The sequence below is a fragment of the Pecten maximus genome, chromosome 16 (genome assembly GCF_902652985.1).
Source record: "Pecten maximus chromosome 16, xPecMax1.1, whole genome shotgun sequence".
In the NCBI taxonomy this organism is placed as follows: Eukaryota; Metazoa; Mollusca; class Bivalvia; order Pectinida; family Pectinidae; genus Pecten; species Pecten maximus.
The window spans coordinates 5,843,599-5,862,351 of record NC_047030.1 but is presented as its reverse complement, the minus strand read 5'-3'; the positions used below and the strand labels follow the sequence as shown (position 1 = coordinate 5,862,351).

The 18,753-nt window shown below is 36.5% G+C and overlaps 2 protein-coding genes across 2 annotated transcripts; both read left to right on the top strand.

Moving 5' to 3' along the window:
- The first annotated feature begins 1,381 nt into the window (after positions 1–1,381).
- LOC117344536 (ceramide-1-phosphate transfer protein-like) lies at positions 1,382–9,407 on the top strand. The gene is made up of 2 exons (XM_033907307.1): positions 1,382–1,562; positions 6,351–9,407. Exons 1-2 carry the CDS (start codon positions 1,426–1,428, stop codon positions 6,862–6,864), a joined length of 651 nt encoding a protein of 216 aa, XP_033763198.1. The 5' UTR covers positions 1,382–1,425; the 3' UTR covers positions 6,865–9,407.
- Positions 9,408–12,574: 3,167 nt separating this feature from the next.
- LOC117344535 (zinc finger protein 595-like) lies at positions 12,575–18,274 on the top strand. The gene is made up of 2 exons (XM_033907306.1): positions 12,575–12,656; positions 15,213–18,274. The coding sequence occupies exon 2, from the start codon at positions 15,490–15,492 to the stop codon at positions 17,908–17,910; it is 2,421 nt and encodes an 806-aa protein (XP_033763197.1). The 5' UTR covers positions 12,575–12,656; positions 15,213–15,489; the 3' UTR covers positions 17,911–18,274.
- The last annotated feature ends 479 nt before the right edge of the window (positions 18,275–18,753 follow it).

The window sequence follows — 18,753 nt, the reverse complement described above, 5'->3', positions numbered from 1 at the left end:
GGACCATAACACACTTTTAATTATTATCACTGTCCATCGCTGATGATATTGCTGTCATGAAAGGTATTTTAATGACATTTGTGTTTTATTTGTAGAGACAACAGTTGCCTTCTCTTTCTTTTTTATCCAAAATTATTATGATAATAATTTTGGATAAAAAAAAAAAGAGAAGGCAAAACACACACAACCCCCCCCCCCCACAAAAAAAAACCAACAAGAACAAACAAACAAACATACACACACACAAAAGAAAAAAATCTAACAAAGGAAAAACATAGGCTAGTGCTGGTCCTCAAGTGACTAACATTGTCTTGACTTTAAATCGTCTGATTTCATATACACTGCACATATTTGTGATTTGAAACAAAATTAAAAGACTCGTCGGTTTTCCTTTTACTATTTGTTTTGTTTATGTTTACCTGAAGTTTTCATATATCACTCTATTTCTGAAATTTATCTAGCGCATCTTGTATGTTTTCTGGTGTGTCAGAAACAAATATCCTCCGCGTACAGCAGTATAAAGATTTTCATAAATATGCGTAGATTATCAGATAATTTTTGTGTAATGGTTTCAAGGGAGCTAACTCCCTCAGACGCCAGATACTCTTCTAAGTCATTTTAGATATTGAAAAAAGAAATAGTGAGAGGTTTCCGTCTAGACACGGAACATAATTAATCAGATGTTTGTATCCGCACCCGAATAAAAAGCTTTCCCTTGAGCATGAAGATTTTAAAATAAATTCAAACCATTGTACAAATTTACATTTCGTGTTATCAGAAACATATAACCTAATAAATATGTTTCTGGTGTTAAGAAAATGTATAAATTATCTGCTAATATGATATCTTTCTACCTGAAGCACACGGTGGAGCTTGCCACACAAGGAGTACGTCGTTATATAAATGTACAAATAATGGAGACAAACCCGTTGAGGGCATTACATAAGGTTCATAAAATAGAAATCCGCGTTGATAATACAACATCATGGCGTCTTAAGTTGACAATGCACAACTTTATCTTAATAAAATGTATACATAAGATCGTAGTTGTACATTATATATTGTTTTCTATGATATAAGTCGCAAAATTTACATTTGTTTATAATTACCTCGCTTGTTTGAACCACAGGGGCTAGGTTTCGAGATTTTGAAGGAAACATATACGACATCAATTAACGACCACAATACTATCAATTAGGAACTCATATACTGTTCGTTCTAAAACCTTATACAAATCGCGGTTATCGATAGATAAAACCGAGCCCATGTGATCATCTGCTGTTTGCTTTGTTGTATTTGACATCCTACTACACCAATCCAAGGGTCATCAAGGGTCACACAGTGTCACGTGTTTCTGTACGTTGTATAACTGATTCGAATACATGTGTGTATACATTCGTACCAGAAGGTAAACAACACACAGCCATGGCCGCGGAGTTCAGGACGGATGTGAAGCATGATTTCGATTTAGAAGTTGTTCTGGATTCTTTCAAAAACTGTCGTTCACAGGACAACAGTTTAAAGCTTGACCCATATGTGACAGGGTATCAGGAGTTATGCAGGTAATGTGTGTGTGTTGTTAAAACAGGTTGAGAAATGGGTCACGTTCAGATCAGCTGATCGCGTGTAGGTACACATGTACTTAGCGATATAGTCTCTCTGGGGCTTGACTAGTTCCTCTAACTCAATATCACTATACTTGACTCGGATACCTAGGACCAAAGGATGGGGTGCAGGTGCTTGACTAGCCCGAGTTTCCTCTGACTCCCAACACCGTGTCTGATGTACAGACATGGTGTCAGGGCCAGAGGAAACTCGGGCTAGTGCTTGATGACCCCCAATGAAAAATAAACCCCAAGTTTCGACCCGTTAATCACTTATTATTGACATGAACATCTAACAACATCGCATAAGGGGTCACGTCAAGATGACCTTTTGGATTAACCAATCAAATTACTACTTATAGAATTTAGGAGTGAATTTCGTATCTACGAAATAGCATGATTAGATTGCATGGCTTGTAATCTGTCAATCTGAACAAGTCATTTCGTCCAACAAAGCATATAGCTATATATACATGCTAGCTTCGGATGAATGATGTGACGAATGGGTGAGATCGATGGCATCGAAAAATAGTCAATTCGACCTGAAAGTGAAATATTGAGGTGACAAAGGTCATCCTGACGTGACCCCTTATGCGATGTCGTTAGACATATATATATTTTGATTAGATTGTATATATGTGACCAGCTTGTTACACACGTTATATAGTGTGTCAGAGCGATACATCAATACAACATTGAAAAATCTTGAATCAATAAAGAAAATAATAATTTGAACAATTTTCTTATTTTTTAAACAGACTACTTTTACCACGGCTTAACAGATATAACTGTGTTACATTAAACACAGGATGTAAAACCAAATCAAAGAAATAATTACACTTAAAACTTCATGTAAATTTCTCCCAGATGTACGGCATATAATAGGTACATGGACGAATATCGCGTACACTACATGTACAATTTATAGTTAATAATAATAAAAATTTAATAACACTTAAAACTTCATGTAAATTTCTCCCAGATGTACGGCATATAATAGGTACATGGACGAATATCGCGTACACTACATGTACAATTTATAGTTAATAATAATAAAAATTTAATTACACTTAAAACTTCATGTAAGTTTCTCCCAGATGTACGGCATATAATAGGTACATGGACGAATATCGCGTACACTACATGTACAATTTGTAGTTAATAAGAAAAAAAAAATTCACAAGATAAACATTTTACGAGTTGATTGGGCGCCTGTAAATTTAGCACAAGGTCTCCGTATAACCCAGTACGATTCCATCTTATACTTGATCTCCAATACACCTCGGGAGTATAATTGAAACATGATATTCCAACAACAGCAGACTTCCGCAATGTATAATGGTGGGTTTACATAGAATTACATTTGATTTATGTTAATGCAATTCAAAACAAACTGGACAGGTATCGTTATCGTTCTCCCTAACAACCTTATCTATTTGTTTACAGCATTTGTTTACTTATATTGATAGTGACACGTTGTGCTAATGTTGTATTGCCTCTTTTCCGAAGGTGGCTTGCCCTTGGTTCGTAAGGAGTCTTGAACAATAGCATCGCCTCCACGTAGGACAAAGCTGTTAAAATGACGTAAAACAATAACAAAAATACACAATCGTTATAGCCGAATGAATAATTAATCGTATAACGCACATGTATAATTATTGACCCGACGATCACAGACACCATGGGACGCAAAACACACAACCCCAAGCTGTAGTAATTAATGAGAGTATTGATTAGGATATATTGATTTATAGAGTCCACTCCAAAAACTGATTAATCAAATATACTGTATATTATCGGAATACAAGGGTTTCACTCCCATACCATTTGTCAGAGATGTGGCGATGGAGGTTTGGTACACGCCCTCTACGCTCAGGGGCTAGATACACCTGTTATCTGACAATATTAATGTTCGTACGTTAGGTATCACGCATTTTGCATTTTATTCCCATTTAATGACATCAATTAGTCGTGTAAGTGGTATCATTTAATCACTAAGCGATATCACCTATTCAAGTGTTGATTGTGTTGACTTAAACCACTAAATTATAACTCGTAAAAGTTTTGAATGAGTGATGTCATATTATGATGTGATGTCACTCATTCAAAACACAGTGACATCGCCTATGTAAGAATTGTACCTGCTGCCCCCATTGCATGATCGTAAGAGGCGACTAAACTTGGGATCTTATCTTTTCTCTTCTTTCTGAACAAGTTTCTTCTTCCTAATGTCTCCCTTGACAAAAGTTCCGGCCTATCACAAGGAGACTTAACACGAACATACCGCAGCCTCCCAAGACACACATACGCACACACCACACGCATGCATGTCGCACGCACGGGAGGCCGTCCTTAAATGACCTTAGCTGTTAATAGGACGTTAAACAAAATAAACCAAACCAAACCAAACTATTTAAATATCCAAGTGACATCCCTAAATGGAATTAAAAACTAAAATGACGTCCCGTACAAAACAGCGAAAGTAGTCCATGGGTCGGGTCAGGGCATTCCGGAATATGGTATAATGGACCAAATATTTTTACTGAACTGTTGTTTTCGAAGTGAATTAAAATTATGCAACATATTCCTTTCTCATGCTACATTGAAAATTTGATTGTCAAAACGGTAACGTGTACGTACTATATAATGTTAGGAAATCATGTACAAGAGCGCGTGAATTATGTCTGCTTCATCACGCGCCCGAATTTAACTGATAAAAAAGAAGATTCAAATTGACGTCGTGTGAGAGCTCTGATACAATGATAGTGCATGGGTGTATATCGGTAATATACACCGCATTAAGGAATATTGGATACGTTGACACTCTTTACTAGGTAACCCCATCGCTTTATTGGATAAGTCAGTCAGGTTTTAGTTGGCTAAACGCGCCTACGAGTATGTACATGTACGTAGAATGTTAAATTTTATATTGAGTGCTATTTGAATAATAACAAATGGTAAGCATCATATTACGTCTCCGGTAGTCACCTTTATATAGATACTAGTGAGTATTATAACTAAGTGTTTGTTAATGTGTGGGTTATACCTCCCCGGAACAAATAATGTCAATTATGAAGACGTTGTCAACAAATAATTTAGATTTTATAGTACCTAAACTAAATCCTATAGTTCTTTATCTTTATCATATTGATAAATAGTTACATTTATATATGTGATATATATATATATATAGCTTAGAAACACAAATGACGAAGGAAGACAACTTTTGACTCGTGCCCTGACCGGGCCTCGAACTTACGATCTACGGCACCCAATCGCCTAGCCAGAAATATCGGCAGCCTATACCGCTGCGCCACATCGGCGTTCAAAAAGAACGTTTCAATGGCGCAGTGATGGTCGGCCCGATACCCTAACATGATCATTGTGTAAGTCGTCTATAAGGTGATATAGAATACCTGGATCGCAATGTATTTTTAATTTTTTTTTGCAATTAACTATGATTAGATAACATGGTTGGTTACAAGTTGGAGTTAGAGTTAAGTAACATAAAACTCCCGTTTTCTCTTAGTGAAAATGAAAGTATAACTCACACTTCTGGTTTTGAAAAGAGTCAACGATGTTGACATTTCAATTCATAACTGATTGTCAGGAGTCGGTTGTCTTATCGATGAGATCTCGATTATAATCGATCATCTGGACAACACTAATATCTATATTGTTGTAATATATGTACAGCAGATTTGGTCGCCTGCTTGTCAGAAAAAGAAAGCCGAATTTCCGAATCAGGGGGTTTCCCGCACGAAGCAATCTTTTAAATGTATTCTTTTATCATTCCTTGAAATGGAGGCGTCAGGCACGATATATACGGTAGCATTTCAAAGGGTAATAAATTATGCATGAAATCCCACGATATTTCACCTGCGCTGTTAGATTTCTTGATATGGATTGAATTTCATAGTCTGAGTTTCTTATGATGTATGCAAAATATAATCCATGACGTCATGTTCTGGTCCAAAATTATATGTAAAATTAATGTAAAATTACATAACATGTATTTTGATATCTTTCACATTTTCTTTGACAAGCCTACATTTCAAGCACTTGACGTGTGAACATTAAAATGGCTCGTTTAATAAATAATTATCGATAACAACCAATGCATTCATTTTCTCAATCATCAAGCTTGCATCTGTTTTGACGCAAAATGGGATGTGTGATCGGCAGATACGAACCAGATACATCCGGTTTGTGGGTGTTCATCCCTGACGGTTATAGGTACATGACACACCCATATTATACACATAATACAGTCACGATACTCGGTTAGTGTACAGGCATAGACATTACTTTTCACGTGATTTTGATTTAATGATTCTGCTGTGGAATGGGCCACAGGGACCTGAGAAATTCTGAGTAATATTATACATGGCAACTAAGTTCTCTCCTGACTAACAATGTTCCACTGTAATAAGTACATGTAATATCAAAGCGCACGGACTAGCATAAGCTTAAGTCCATTTATACTGTACATAGCACAGTTTACATTGTATTTTAAAAACTTACGGAAATGTGCAAGTTAAAAAGTTCCTGGTTGTAAATTATCGCACTGTTTACGAAAGGAAAGCGTGTTCATAGGTAGTGTTTATAACCTAGCTTAATTTGTAGTTATTTTGTCAACTTATCAAGTTAGAGCTTCGTTATTGTTATTTTTTTCTTTTGAATTTCGTTAAAGCGATGGGGTTTTAATTGTTCATTCATTAATTATTTGTATTTTGTTTGTTGCAGGTTTTTCAAACTGTCTGGGAAACTGTTTGGGTTTGTAGCAAGTGACCTGGAATCCAAGATAACTATCCTGAAAACCCATCGGAAGTCAGAAAACGGAAATGCTTATGAAACAATTCAGTCCATGATTGACTTTGAAGTGACGAACGGAATAACAAAGGTATCCAGAACTCCCCCATCTGGGTCCCGAACACTCTTGCGTCTCCACAGGGCGCTTGGATTCATCAGTGAATTCATGGACAGAATTGCAAAGAGCGATGATGATGCAAAAACTTCAGTCATAGCTTCGGAAGTGTACAAAGAAACGCTCGGGCTGTACCACCCGTGGGTTGTACAAAAAATGGCTGGTCTAGCGATGTATATGCTACCGAGCAGACGACAACTCATTGACACAATGTGCAAACAAAACTATGAAAAAGCCTTAAATACATTACCACATGTTGTCGCAACCATGAAGCCAATCTATTCTATAACTCAAGAATTGTACGAAACTAACGATTTGTTGAATTTACCATGATAGCTTTAAAATGTTATTTCTTAAATTGTGCGAAACTAGCAATCTGTTGAGTCTTCTGTGATATTTTTCACAATATTATTTTTTTCAATTCTGCCGTAATGTTGTGTTTTTTCGCGTGCAGTATTAACTTGTAAGAAGATACATATATAGTTATGAAAGATGATATTGTTTGCAATTGCCTCCATTTTGTCAAAGATCATGCATGTGCGAAGGGTTCTTGAATTCATATTATCCACCATAAAGAAAATTAAGAGTAACAACCATATATTGATTTGATTCAAAATTACTCGAATTGTCGATTGGAAAAGTACAATACAATACCTATATGGATGTTCCAAAAGCCCAGAGCCGCACTCAGAATTTGCTTTGATATCCGCTATTGAAAATTCCGTACTAAACTTTACAAACATGTATCTTGATGCCTCCAATTTACAATCATTATACCCCCGCATGACAATCGAATGTTTGGGTGATTTACTGGATTCAGGCTGTTCGTTCTTCTTTCGGCAGACGCAACGTCGATTTTTAGCAAGTATTGTGAAGGCTTGTCAGTTGGAAATGCCAGTACTAGAGCGTCCATATTCTTCTAGTGTACAACGTTGATTCAATATTGCCAAATGGTGTTATTTTTTCAGACTTTAACACAATTTATGACTCTATCTAAAAGTTAAAGATTTGTAGATGCTTATGGCACCAGAATGGAACAGACCATCCATTCACTGCTACCAAAATGTCATTTCCATTTTTACTTTTGTCTCAAACTTTGATATATTTTTACAATTAACATTTTAAATCCATTCCAAATGCTATGTGCTGAAGCATTGGGTGTTCTAGAATGCTGATAAATTTTAATCCTTCTTTCTGAAAACTTCTTTATTTTATTGTATTTTGTTCCTTTTGTGGCGGGAAGGCAATCTGTGTTGACATTGGAGTTATCCTGGAGACAATTCTAGTGTCACACTTGTTAACAAGATTTTCAAAAGTGAGCGAATCACAGTAATGCTCTGAGAGGGTTGATGGTTTATTAAATTCAAGCTCGTGACATGAACTTTTTTTTAAAGAGAAATGTTATTGTATGTGGTTATCAATATCTATCCTCCAGAGTTGTCGTTCCTTATACCGGGTCACCCATTTCCAGAGTTGTCGTTCCTTATATCGAGTCATCCATTTACAGAGTTGTCGTTCTTTATATTCTGTCACTTGTGAACTCCAAATATACAGTTCGTGTCACAGTCTGACAGCTTTGGTGTTCAGATGAGTTGGCTTTTATTTTAAATTCGGGGACGACTTATTTGCCTCGTTACAAAACACTCCAGAGTTCACTCATATATTGTCATTGTCTCACTACATCCGCCAGATGTTTATGTTTGAACATCACTTACATACTGTATAGCTAAGTGATTTTAACATCACTGAGCCCTAACATAAACATGTGGACTATACTATACTCTCTTCAGAGGGGATTGTCTGCGGTTTGGTGCCAAAATATATAAACCATTTTTTAATACTTTGATCTACATTGATATGACTCGGTATTTGTTATACATATAGATATACCCGGGTACATTATAACGGACTCGGTACTCTGATAAAATGCAGATGTTACAATCACTGACTCATTTATTGTTATTGGATGATAGAAATACTTGTTTCAAATATTATTCATAATAAATCAATCAATTGCATATCCAGCATCGTTTTGTGCGATATATTTCTATATTTACATTTGCTTCCCATTTCCCCATTGACACAATGCTAAGAGGCAGTTGAAAAGAGGCGGGTTTTTTTTGTGATAATTTAGATTTTTTTCAAAGTTGAAGGAAATGATAAGACAATGTAAATATAAATATTGAACAGTGGTTTTAATGTTGTTATAGTCGATATGGCAGCAAGATGTATGGTGGGCAAATGTAGTTTTGCCCGTTTGATTTTGATTGTGATCCTGAAAACGAAATGGCCACCAGATGGATATTTTTGATTTTGACAGTTGAAGGTGTTACCGCTATTTCTTGAGAAGTATTTCTAATACTTCATACTAAGGTTTCCAATGGTCCCTATGTTGTGCCTTTGTTCAATCTGACCCAGAAAACAAAATGGCCAATAGTCGGTCGTCTTTTATTTTGACAGTTGAAGTTTGGCATTGCTATTTTTAATTGACAGAAATGTTTCCTTAGATCTATCTTAGATTTCCTGCTTGATTCCTCTTGTACCTAATAATTAAAATAAAGAAAAGAACAATATTGCATAAGAAAGGATAATTCAATGGTAGGCGCCAAAATCCTCCTGGTTTAAAGGTAGCTCAGGAATATGATGGGAGCACATTGTAGTTGCTTATATTTACACAACATACATACTACGTAATTGATGAAGCTAGCACTATGTATATATGGTGGTGTTCAAACCTCCACAAATGTTAAAAATATCCATATATTGAACGGACGGTCAAATTGTATGTGTGTTGTAAAGACCGGTTCTAATAGTTACAAAGCAACTTTGACAAACATTTTGTATCAGATTGATTAAAATGACGAGTCCTTCTTTGAGTAATGTGTTAATTTCTCTCATTTGGTTACAATGTTTACAATTTTAAGATGGCAATGCATCAGATCACGCCATGACGAGTCTACATTTAATTTTTAAGCGTCAATGAAAGCCAAAAATCCATCCTTACACGACTGAAGAGAGATCGGAGGTATATTCGTGTTTGTCTTCCTGTGATAGTGCGGAAGTGATGCTGACTTTATAGTGCTACCTCACTGTAGCATACTACCAAAGAACTATACGTGTCGTTCACCTAGGCGGCTGAGGTTCGATTCCCTGATCGAACGTGAAAAGGTATGGGATCACCTGCCCGATCACGTGGGTTTCCCCCGGGTACTCCGGTTTGCTCCAACTGTAAGACCCCTCGAGCGCTTCCTTGATTGATATAAGTTGATTTAACTTGTTTCGCAATTGTAAAATAAATAAAGTTTACATTTAAGAAAAAAATCCACCCGGTCACATTATACTGACAACGGGCGAACCAGTAGTCCCCCTCCCAATATTTCTGAGTACTATAATCATGAGTAGCAACTACCATTGACATTGTATACTCCCAAAGCCTTCCTCGGAAGGTCAAACGCTCAACTGAAGGTCAAAGGTGAGGCGTGTCAAGAGAGACATTAGGAAGGTGGAATGTTACAAGTCGGGTACTCTAAAGCACAGGGACTTGAGAACTAGTTACAGTCTACATGTATTTGGACCTCCCCTAGCGTTTTGGAGGGCTAGATTAAAATTCGGTAAATATGACACCCCCGGTGTTCATTATGTTCATTATAATGACTAACAAGAACCGGGAAAACGTGTTTATGCTTGTGTGACGCTGTACAGTGTATCTTAAACCAATTTCACTATTTATCAAAGAAATCGCCGTTTGATGAGCATATAATCTAATTACATGAACTTACAGTCACTTTAATGCATGTCTAGGGTGTTGGCTGATTGGTTAAAAACTTCAGGAATATGATTTATAGTTGTTTCGTGACCCTAAGAATTGTCGTTGCTACACAAATCCATACAGTACAAACAATACTATGGCTAGTAGTAAGTTACAACAATAACAAGAAATATCTTTAAAAAGATAAAAGGCATCGTTTTAATGCTATTGTAAAACTACTGGTGAAATAAATTAACGAACTAAATTAAATGCGTTTCAGCACGGATAACAAAATTATATCAGTTTGAATCATTTTTGGTGATAATAAGACTGCATTTGAATCAGGAACATAATTTTATCAATTCAGCTTGCATTCAATCTTAACTTTGTTTTTTAACTGCATATCTGCATTTTGTATTTACCGCTACATTGACCAATCACATACTTCATTTTGACCAGAAACGCCACCTGTCGTGTCATATCCGGGACCAAAAGAATATTATACGGCTATGCCGAAAACAAAGGTTACATATAACAACTGCTTGCCTACCAATACGATTACAACTAAGAATTGTTGGCTAACAGTTTGACGGAATTTTCATCTACATTACACACAGCAAAAGACCTAGAGGTTTAATGTTTTCAAAAGTAATAAGAAATATCTGTACAAAAGATAAACGCCATAGTTTTAATGCTGGTGGTTATAATGTTAAACTGTTGGTGAAAAAAAATAACGAACTAATGCGTTTCAGCAAGGATAACAGAATTATATCAGTTTGAATCATTTTTGGTGATAATAAGACTGCATTTGAATCAGGAATATAATTTTATTAATGTGTCATTTTAATATCTTAACTTTGTTTCGTTTTTAATTGCATATCTGCGTTTTGCATTTACCGCTACATTGATCAATCACATACTTCATCTTGACCAGTAACGCCACCTGTCGCGTCATATCCGGGCCAAAATAATATTATAGGGCTTATGCCGAAAAACTAGTGCCAATTAGTTCATAGGCATCCATTCATATTATGGTAGCCACCATCGGAGATGCTGTAATAATTAGCACGAGTTGCTTCCCTTTGTTCAAGTTCTAGTATTATTTACAGAAAATGGTTCGAAATGCCCTGGGATGAAACAGGTCATTGTCTATGATTTCATGGTTTCAATATTTTTTCTATAATATGATTATATTAATATGATTACAAAAAAAATCATGTATTTCGTGTATCAACGCTGCTGAAGTGTGAAATACATATATGTAAACTATATCGTAACTAATCTAAAGTCAAATAATATAAACCATGGTGTTAAAATTTTCAGTAATAGTAGAAATTCCTTCAGTTCATAGTATTATACAATACCACCAAGAAAAACATTCAACTAATAGTAGTTAGACATTACATTAAGATAAAACATAAAATCTCAATCTAATTAAAATTAGACTCTACGATACACTGCAATACACTGTATTGAAGTGTATCGTAGAGTGTTGTAGAAGAGCGGAAATTACAAGTCTTAATTAGATTGCATAAAATCTATACCTTTTACGGTACTATGCGTACACACCATGACTGACACATCACGATCTTCACTAAAATGTTCTAGTGTCGTTGACTTCTGTTTGTTGAGAGATTTTGTCAGAAGACGTCCCATTATCAAAACTGTACATTCTATCTTCTTAAAAATATCAAACTGACACATGATAACAATCCAAAAGCAAAGAAGAAAATAATGTATGCGTGTAAGGACTTTTTATATATTTATGAATAAACTTACACAAAAAAAACCCACATTAATAACTTATTTATTGCCTATTCATGTATTTCAATCAATGCATAATCATCCCCCCCCCCCCCCCCCCCACCAAATAAATAGATAAATAAATAAGAAAAAAAAATCATGAAAAATATAATTATTATAAAATACCTACAGAGTACCATCACATGATGACATGCATGACAAATATACCTGTTAAAAAGTTCCGGGATTTTCCATAATGTACGTACAGTCAGTGTTTTAAAATAAAATTAAACTCCCATTATAAAAAACAGTTTCTTTGGTCCTTCTGTCCGGATGTATATCTTGTTTTTATTTGAACATCACATATTTTATGTTTCTTACTTTATTCGATAAATTCTAATAGATATTTCTTGACGATGCTTTTAGACGCTTGTTGTCGCATAATCATATCATTTACGTGCAGTACTTTAGTGATACCTGCGAATGCATTCGGAACTTTCGGTATGATTCCATTCCAAGAGTCGCATCAGTCGAAGGTGTTCCAAGTAGTAATAAAGATGGTGTCCACAGCATGTTGACCACGATGATAACAAGTACAAATCATGTTTAAGGATGTTGAAACAATATATGAAAGGTAACGAAACCACAAAACGTGCTTCAGATAGTCAAACGTATATGAAAATATGAAATTGATGAAGAGGTAGATTATATTCAATGGCGTTGAGCATGTTAACAACTTGATGCAATGTCAACTAACAGCTGATCTCGCCATCACTTGCATGTATGATGATGTAGCCCAGATATGGTGTCAGGACTCAGGACCAGAGGAAACTCGGGCTAGTCATCACTTAACAGTTACGATAGGCTGGCTAACAGACAGCTGATACTTCTACTTCTACTTACTAGTAATAACTGACTACAACAGGTTAACGTTTACTACGTCTGTAACAGGAGAGGAGAAAATGTAGCGGCCAGACAGGGGTTCGAACCAGGGACCTCCGAACACTAGCTGGGTGCTCTACCAATTGAGCTACCTGGTCACCGATGATCGACCAAGTCCAGTTCCACAACATATCATATATGAAATGATTGTGGTCAGAAATGGAGAAAACAGAACTAAATATTTGAAGAATAAGATTGCAGATAATACATTTATTATGTATAAACATAGTCTGTCACTTGTAAAACCAAACCCCTCACGTGACAAAATCTTCAACTGGTTGATTGAAAGTTGTCACTATATGGTAGAAGTAGAAGATAATTTACGGACAATTTCTGACAGATAGCACAGGTACTTGGGGTAAGAAATTATATATTGTATAGTAATACGAGGCTATATAGTATATATATTGTATACTATATATTGTATACAATATATATAATTTCTTACCCCAAGTACCTGTGACAGATAGTTGTCGTCACCTGCCTGCAGAGCAGTGTAGGCAGGGTATCAATATTCGTTCTAAAGGATACTGTGTCTGCTGATGAAATTTTCAGGCGGTAATGGGTTCCAATTGATGATTGTCAGGGGAAAGTGATTATTTCCTCATGGACGTTTTACATAGGATAGCTTGGAAATAATTTTGAGGAGTGTATGCATGTCTTGATGATCTTAATGTGGGAACCAGATTTTTAAGGGTTGATGGTTTTAATATAGTAGTGCTCTCTGGCACTACACCAGGACATCCATGGTGTCGCGGCCAACTAGGTGTATGGCAACTTTGCTATGGCATAATTTTATAGAGCATGGTCAGTCATGCATCTTTTCTACAATGGTCTAACATGTTACCAACGTTTGGTGTTAAGATCTACATGTATTGTAACAAAACAGCTAGTTAGGGTAGAATGACCAATAGTCAGATCTACATGTAGTAAGACCGCTAGTTAGGGTAGAATGACCAATAGTCATATCTACATGTAGTAACACATGTACAGCCAGTTAGGGTAGAATGACCAATAGTCCGATCTACATGTAGTAAGACAGCTAGTTAGGGTTGAATGACCAATAGTCAGATCTACATGTAGTAAGACAGCTAGTTAGGGTAGAATGACCAATAGTCAGATCTACAGGGAGTAAGACAACTAGTTAGGGTAGAATGACCAATAGTCAGATCTACAGGGAGTAAGACAACTAGTTAGGGTAGAATGACCAATAGTCATATATACATGTAGTAAGACAGCTAGTTAGGGTAGAATGACCAATAGTCAGATCTACATGTAGTAAGACCGCTAGTTAGGGTAGAATGACCAATAGTCATATCTACATGTAGTAACACATGTACAGCCAGTTAGGGTAGAATGACCAATAGTCCGATCTACATGTAGTAAGACAGCTAGTTAGGGTTGAATGACCAATAGTCAGATCTACATGTAGTAAGACCGCTAGTTAGGGTAGAATGACCAATAGTCAGATCTACAGGGAGTAAGACAACTAGTTAGGGTAGAATGACCAATAGTCATATATACATGTAGTAAGACAGCTAGTTAGGGTAGAATGACCAATAGTTAGATCTACAGGGAGTAAGACAGCTAGTCAGATCTACATGGAGTAAGACAGCTAGTTAGCGTAGAATGGCCAATAGTCAGATCTACATGGAGTAAGACAGCTAGTTAGGGTAGAATGGCCAATAGTTAGATCTACAGGGAGTAATACAGCTAGTTAGGGTAGAATGACCAATAGTCAGATCTATATGTAGTAACACATGTACAGCCAGTTAGGGTAAAATGACCCACTTTGCATTTTGTGGTCAAATAGTTTATGTTTATCATGTACAACAGTGAACAACAGCACCAATCTGGGAGATGAAACCATGAAAAATATCACTTGGACTGCTACTAGCCACATTTCTGTACTTAAGTGAAAATCTTACCACTAGGATAAGAGGAAATTCTCATTAGCCTAATTAACTGGTAAGATGTTTATTTTCTAACTGACACCAGTTGATCCTCTTAAATGAGTTTCAACCTACATAATTAAACTAGCAATCATGCTATAGGCCCAGTATCATGGCCTTAGGCTATAGGCTTTGTTGTTAGTGAGAAGTTATTTAAGTAGTTTAACATATATATCACCTCTGTGACCTTGAATGTAGGTCTAGGTCACTTACCAGTAGGTTGTAATATTCTGCCATTAATTTGTGAACATAATAAGTTGATTTTGTAATATAAGTGTTTCTTATTTGTGTTTCAGGTATGGCTTTGACAGAAATGTTGCACTACAGAAACAGATTTCCTTAGTTGATGTAAAGATGATCTTGACTTCTTCAAAGGGAATGAAATTGAAATCTTTGGTATTGATGAGATCAAATGTGAGCTATCTATCAGAAGACATACATAATAAAGTGGCAAGAAATTTAATTTGAGACTGGAAAACACTTCTATAAAATTTCTTCACATCCTGCAGGGATTTTGAAGATATTTGGCATCATTCAGTTTAAAGAGAAACTTTATCAAGAATATTTTTTACAATGAAGCCGGTAGTTCTTCATTTAAAACATTCGTCTATGCTGGATTATGTTAGGACAGATAAAGGCAAGAAGGCATATAAGTGTGATATATGTGGGAAGTTGTTCAGTCGTACAAATGACCTACACGATCATGCTAGAACACATACAGGAGAAAAGCCGTTCAAATGTCACATTTGTGGAATGGCATTTAAACAAGCCAGCTACATGACGCCACATCTACGGACACATACAGGCGAGAAACCATTCAAATGCGATATCTGTGGCAAGATGTATGCTAGATCTACCGACCTACACAGGCATTCAAGGTCACATACAGGGGAGAAGCTACACAAGTGTGATGTTTGTGGAAAGAAATATACTATGGCAAGGAATCTTATTATCCATAAAAGAATTCATACTGGGGAAAAGTTGTACAAATGTGAGATTTGTGGTAAGTCATTGAATTGTGCACTTAGCTTGAAGGCACATGTTGGCTTACATTCAGGAGTGAAGTCATTCAAGTGTGACATCTGTGGAAAAGAATATGGAATGGCACAAAGTCTCAAGAGACATAGCAAGACACATTTGGAGAAGAAAATTTGTGAAGTTTGCAAGAAAACTTTTACTGGTGCAGACAAACTCAAAGAACACCTCAAAGTGCATGTTGGAGAAAAACCGTTCAAGTGTGAAATCTGTGGGGATAAGTTTAGTCTATCAAGATATCTACAGGTACATTCTAGAACACATACAAGAAATATATCCAAGATGTATACATACCAGCCATCAGAAATAATCAAGTGTGAAATCTGCGGTAAAAGATTTAAAAAACATGAAAGCTTAGAGTTACACCTTAACATACATAATATAAGGCAAAGCCTACCAACACACATAGAGACAACTGTTACAGGAGACAGTTTACCAACACAACTCAAGACGCATGTTACAGGAGATAACCTACAAACTCCACGCAAGACGCATGTTACAGGAGATAACCTACAAACTCCACGCAAGACGCATGTTACAGGAGACAGCCCACAAATACAACTCGAGTCACCAGTTACAAGTGACGGTCTACTGACACATCTCCAGACACATGTTACAGAGAATGGTCTACAGACGCAACTTGAGACACATGTTACAGAAGACAGTGTATCGTCTCACTTCGAGACACATGTTACAGAAGACAGTGTATCATCTCACTTCGAGACACATGTTACAGAAGACAGTGTATCATCTCACTTCGAGACACATGTTTCAGAAGACCGTCCACAAACACAAACCGAGATGCCTGTCTCAGTAGAAAGCTTTCTCATACATAAGATACAAGATACAGAAGAAAAGACACATAAAACCAAGGAAATAACCTATGTGACTGAAAACATGACACAAGGTTCAGGAGATAGCAAGACACTAGTGGAGACACATATTACTGGGAAAAACATTCGATTGATGGCACCTCACTTTGAGACACGCACAACAGATAACAGTCGAACACTACTGGCACCACATCTGGAGACACTTATATTTATAGAGGACAGTCAGTCACCTGTGACAACAAACATTAAAACGCTCTTTACTGGTGAAAGCATTCAGCTAGTTTCACCACCCATTGAGACACATGATGAAGGGGACAGCTTACCACCAACACTTGATACACATATCACATATACAGTAGAGAGTTTACTCACATATTTTGAGACGTTCGAAAAATCCTGCAAAATTCATAATGAGAGACAGGTTACAGGAGACATGGAATATGATATAGATGACAGCCATTCATCAGTGGCTCCCCACCTCGAGGTGCATATTACAGGAGATGGTCATGATCAGCCATTGGTTGCATCACACTTTGAGACGGATACCATTGATGATAGCCACCCTCCTGTAGAATCGCATCTAAAGACACCTATCATAGGGGAAAGTCAGCAACCAGTGGCAACACACCTTGAAACACATATCATAGAGGATATCGAGCAACCAGTGGCATCACATCTAGAAACCCATATAAGGGAAAGCCACCCACCAATGGCATCTCTTCTAGAAACACATATCATAGGAGATAAGTTGCCACAAGTGGCATCTCACTTAGAGACACATATCATAGGGGACAACCAGCAACCAGTGGCATCACCTCTAGAAATAAATATCATAGGAGATAAGTTGCCACAAGTGGCATCTCACTTAGAGACACATTTCATAGGGGACAACCAACAACCAGTGGCATCACCTCTAGAAATAAATATCATAGGAGATAAGTTGCCACAAGTGGCATCTCACCTAGATACGCATATCATAGGGGACAACCAGCAACTTGAGACATATATTACAGGGGACAGCCTATCACTAGTACAACCACATGCTATGACACCTGATATAGAAGATAGTCTACCATCAGTTCTAAGTACACATGTTATTGGAGACAGCTTACTTGAAAATCTGTAGATGATAACATATAGTATAAAATGGAAAATAAAAATGGAAGAGCCAAAAGCATCACATAGAATGTCAAACACATTTTGCACAAGACAAGACACAATACATAATGTATACTGGATAAGTGTTTATTTTAATACTTGCCTTTAATTATACTCCAAATGAAAAAAAAAGTTTATATGTATACATGTGTATACACACAGCTACATGTATGGAACTGTGGGTCTTGTACTCATGTACAATTGTCTTGTATACCTATCTGGACACAATTTATACATGTACACATGTAACCTAAAGTATAAGGTGCATCTAAAAACCACAAGTGCTCAAACTGAAATATTGTTAAATAAATTGTTAATGATTGTTATGTTAACTTGTGTTGAGTTTTTGTTTTTTCTTTTAGCCCAACATCATCAGATGGTGGGCTATTCACATCGCCTTGAATCCGTGGTATCACTATTTCCAAAAAAGTACTGAAGGGATCATTACAAAATTTCACATGCACTTTCACCTTGGTCCTTATATATTCGATTTAATTAGCGATCGGAAAACAAAATGGCGGACAGACGTTCATCTTGGCTTTTGGCTTTTGACTTGTTGACGACAAGTTTGTTATTGCTAAATCTCAAAAAGCACTTAAGGGGTCTTTCTCAAATTTCACATGCAGGTTTCCCGTGGTCGCTAGCGATCAGAAAAGAACGTCCGACAGGTGTCCATCATGGACTTTGACATTTGAAGTTTGTTTTCGCTAAAGCTTAGAAAGTGCTTGGGGGATCTTTCTCAAATTTTACATGCATGTTCCCATTTGTCCCTAGTTGTGCATATCCCATTTTGGGACCGATTGGAAAAACA

Coding starts and splice junctions, on each gene's coding strand:
- LOC117344536 (XM_033907307.1), top strand. CDS start 1,426: ATGGCCGCGGAGTTCAGGACGGATGTGAAGCATGATTTCGATTTAGAA. Junction 1,563..6,350: donor GGGTATCAGGAGTTATGCAG/GTAATGTGTGTG, acceptor TGTTTGTTGCAG/GTTTTTCAAACTGTCTGGGA.
- LOC117344535 (XM_033907306.1), top strand. CDS start 15,490: ATGAAGCCGGTAGTTCTTCATTTAAAACATTCGTCTATGCTGGATTAT.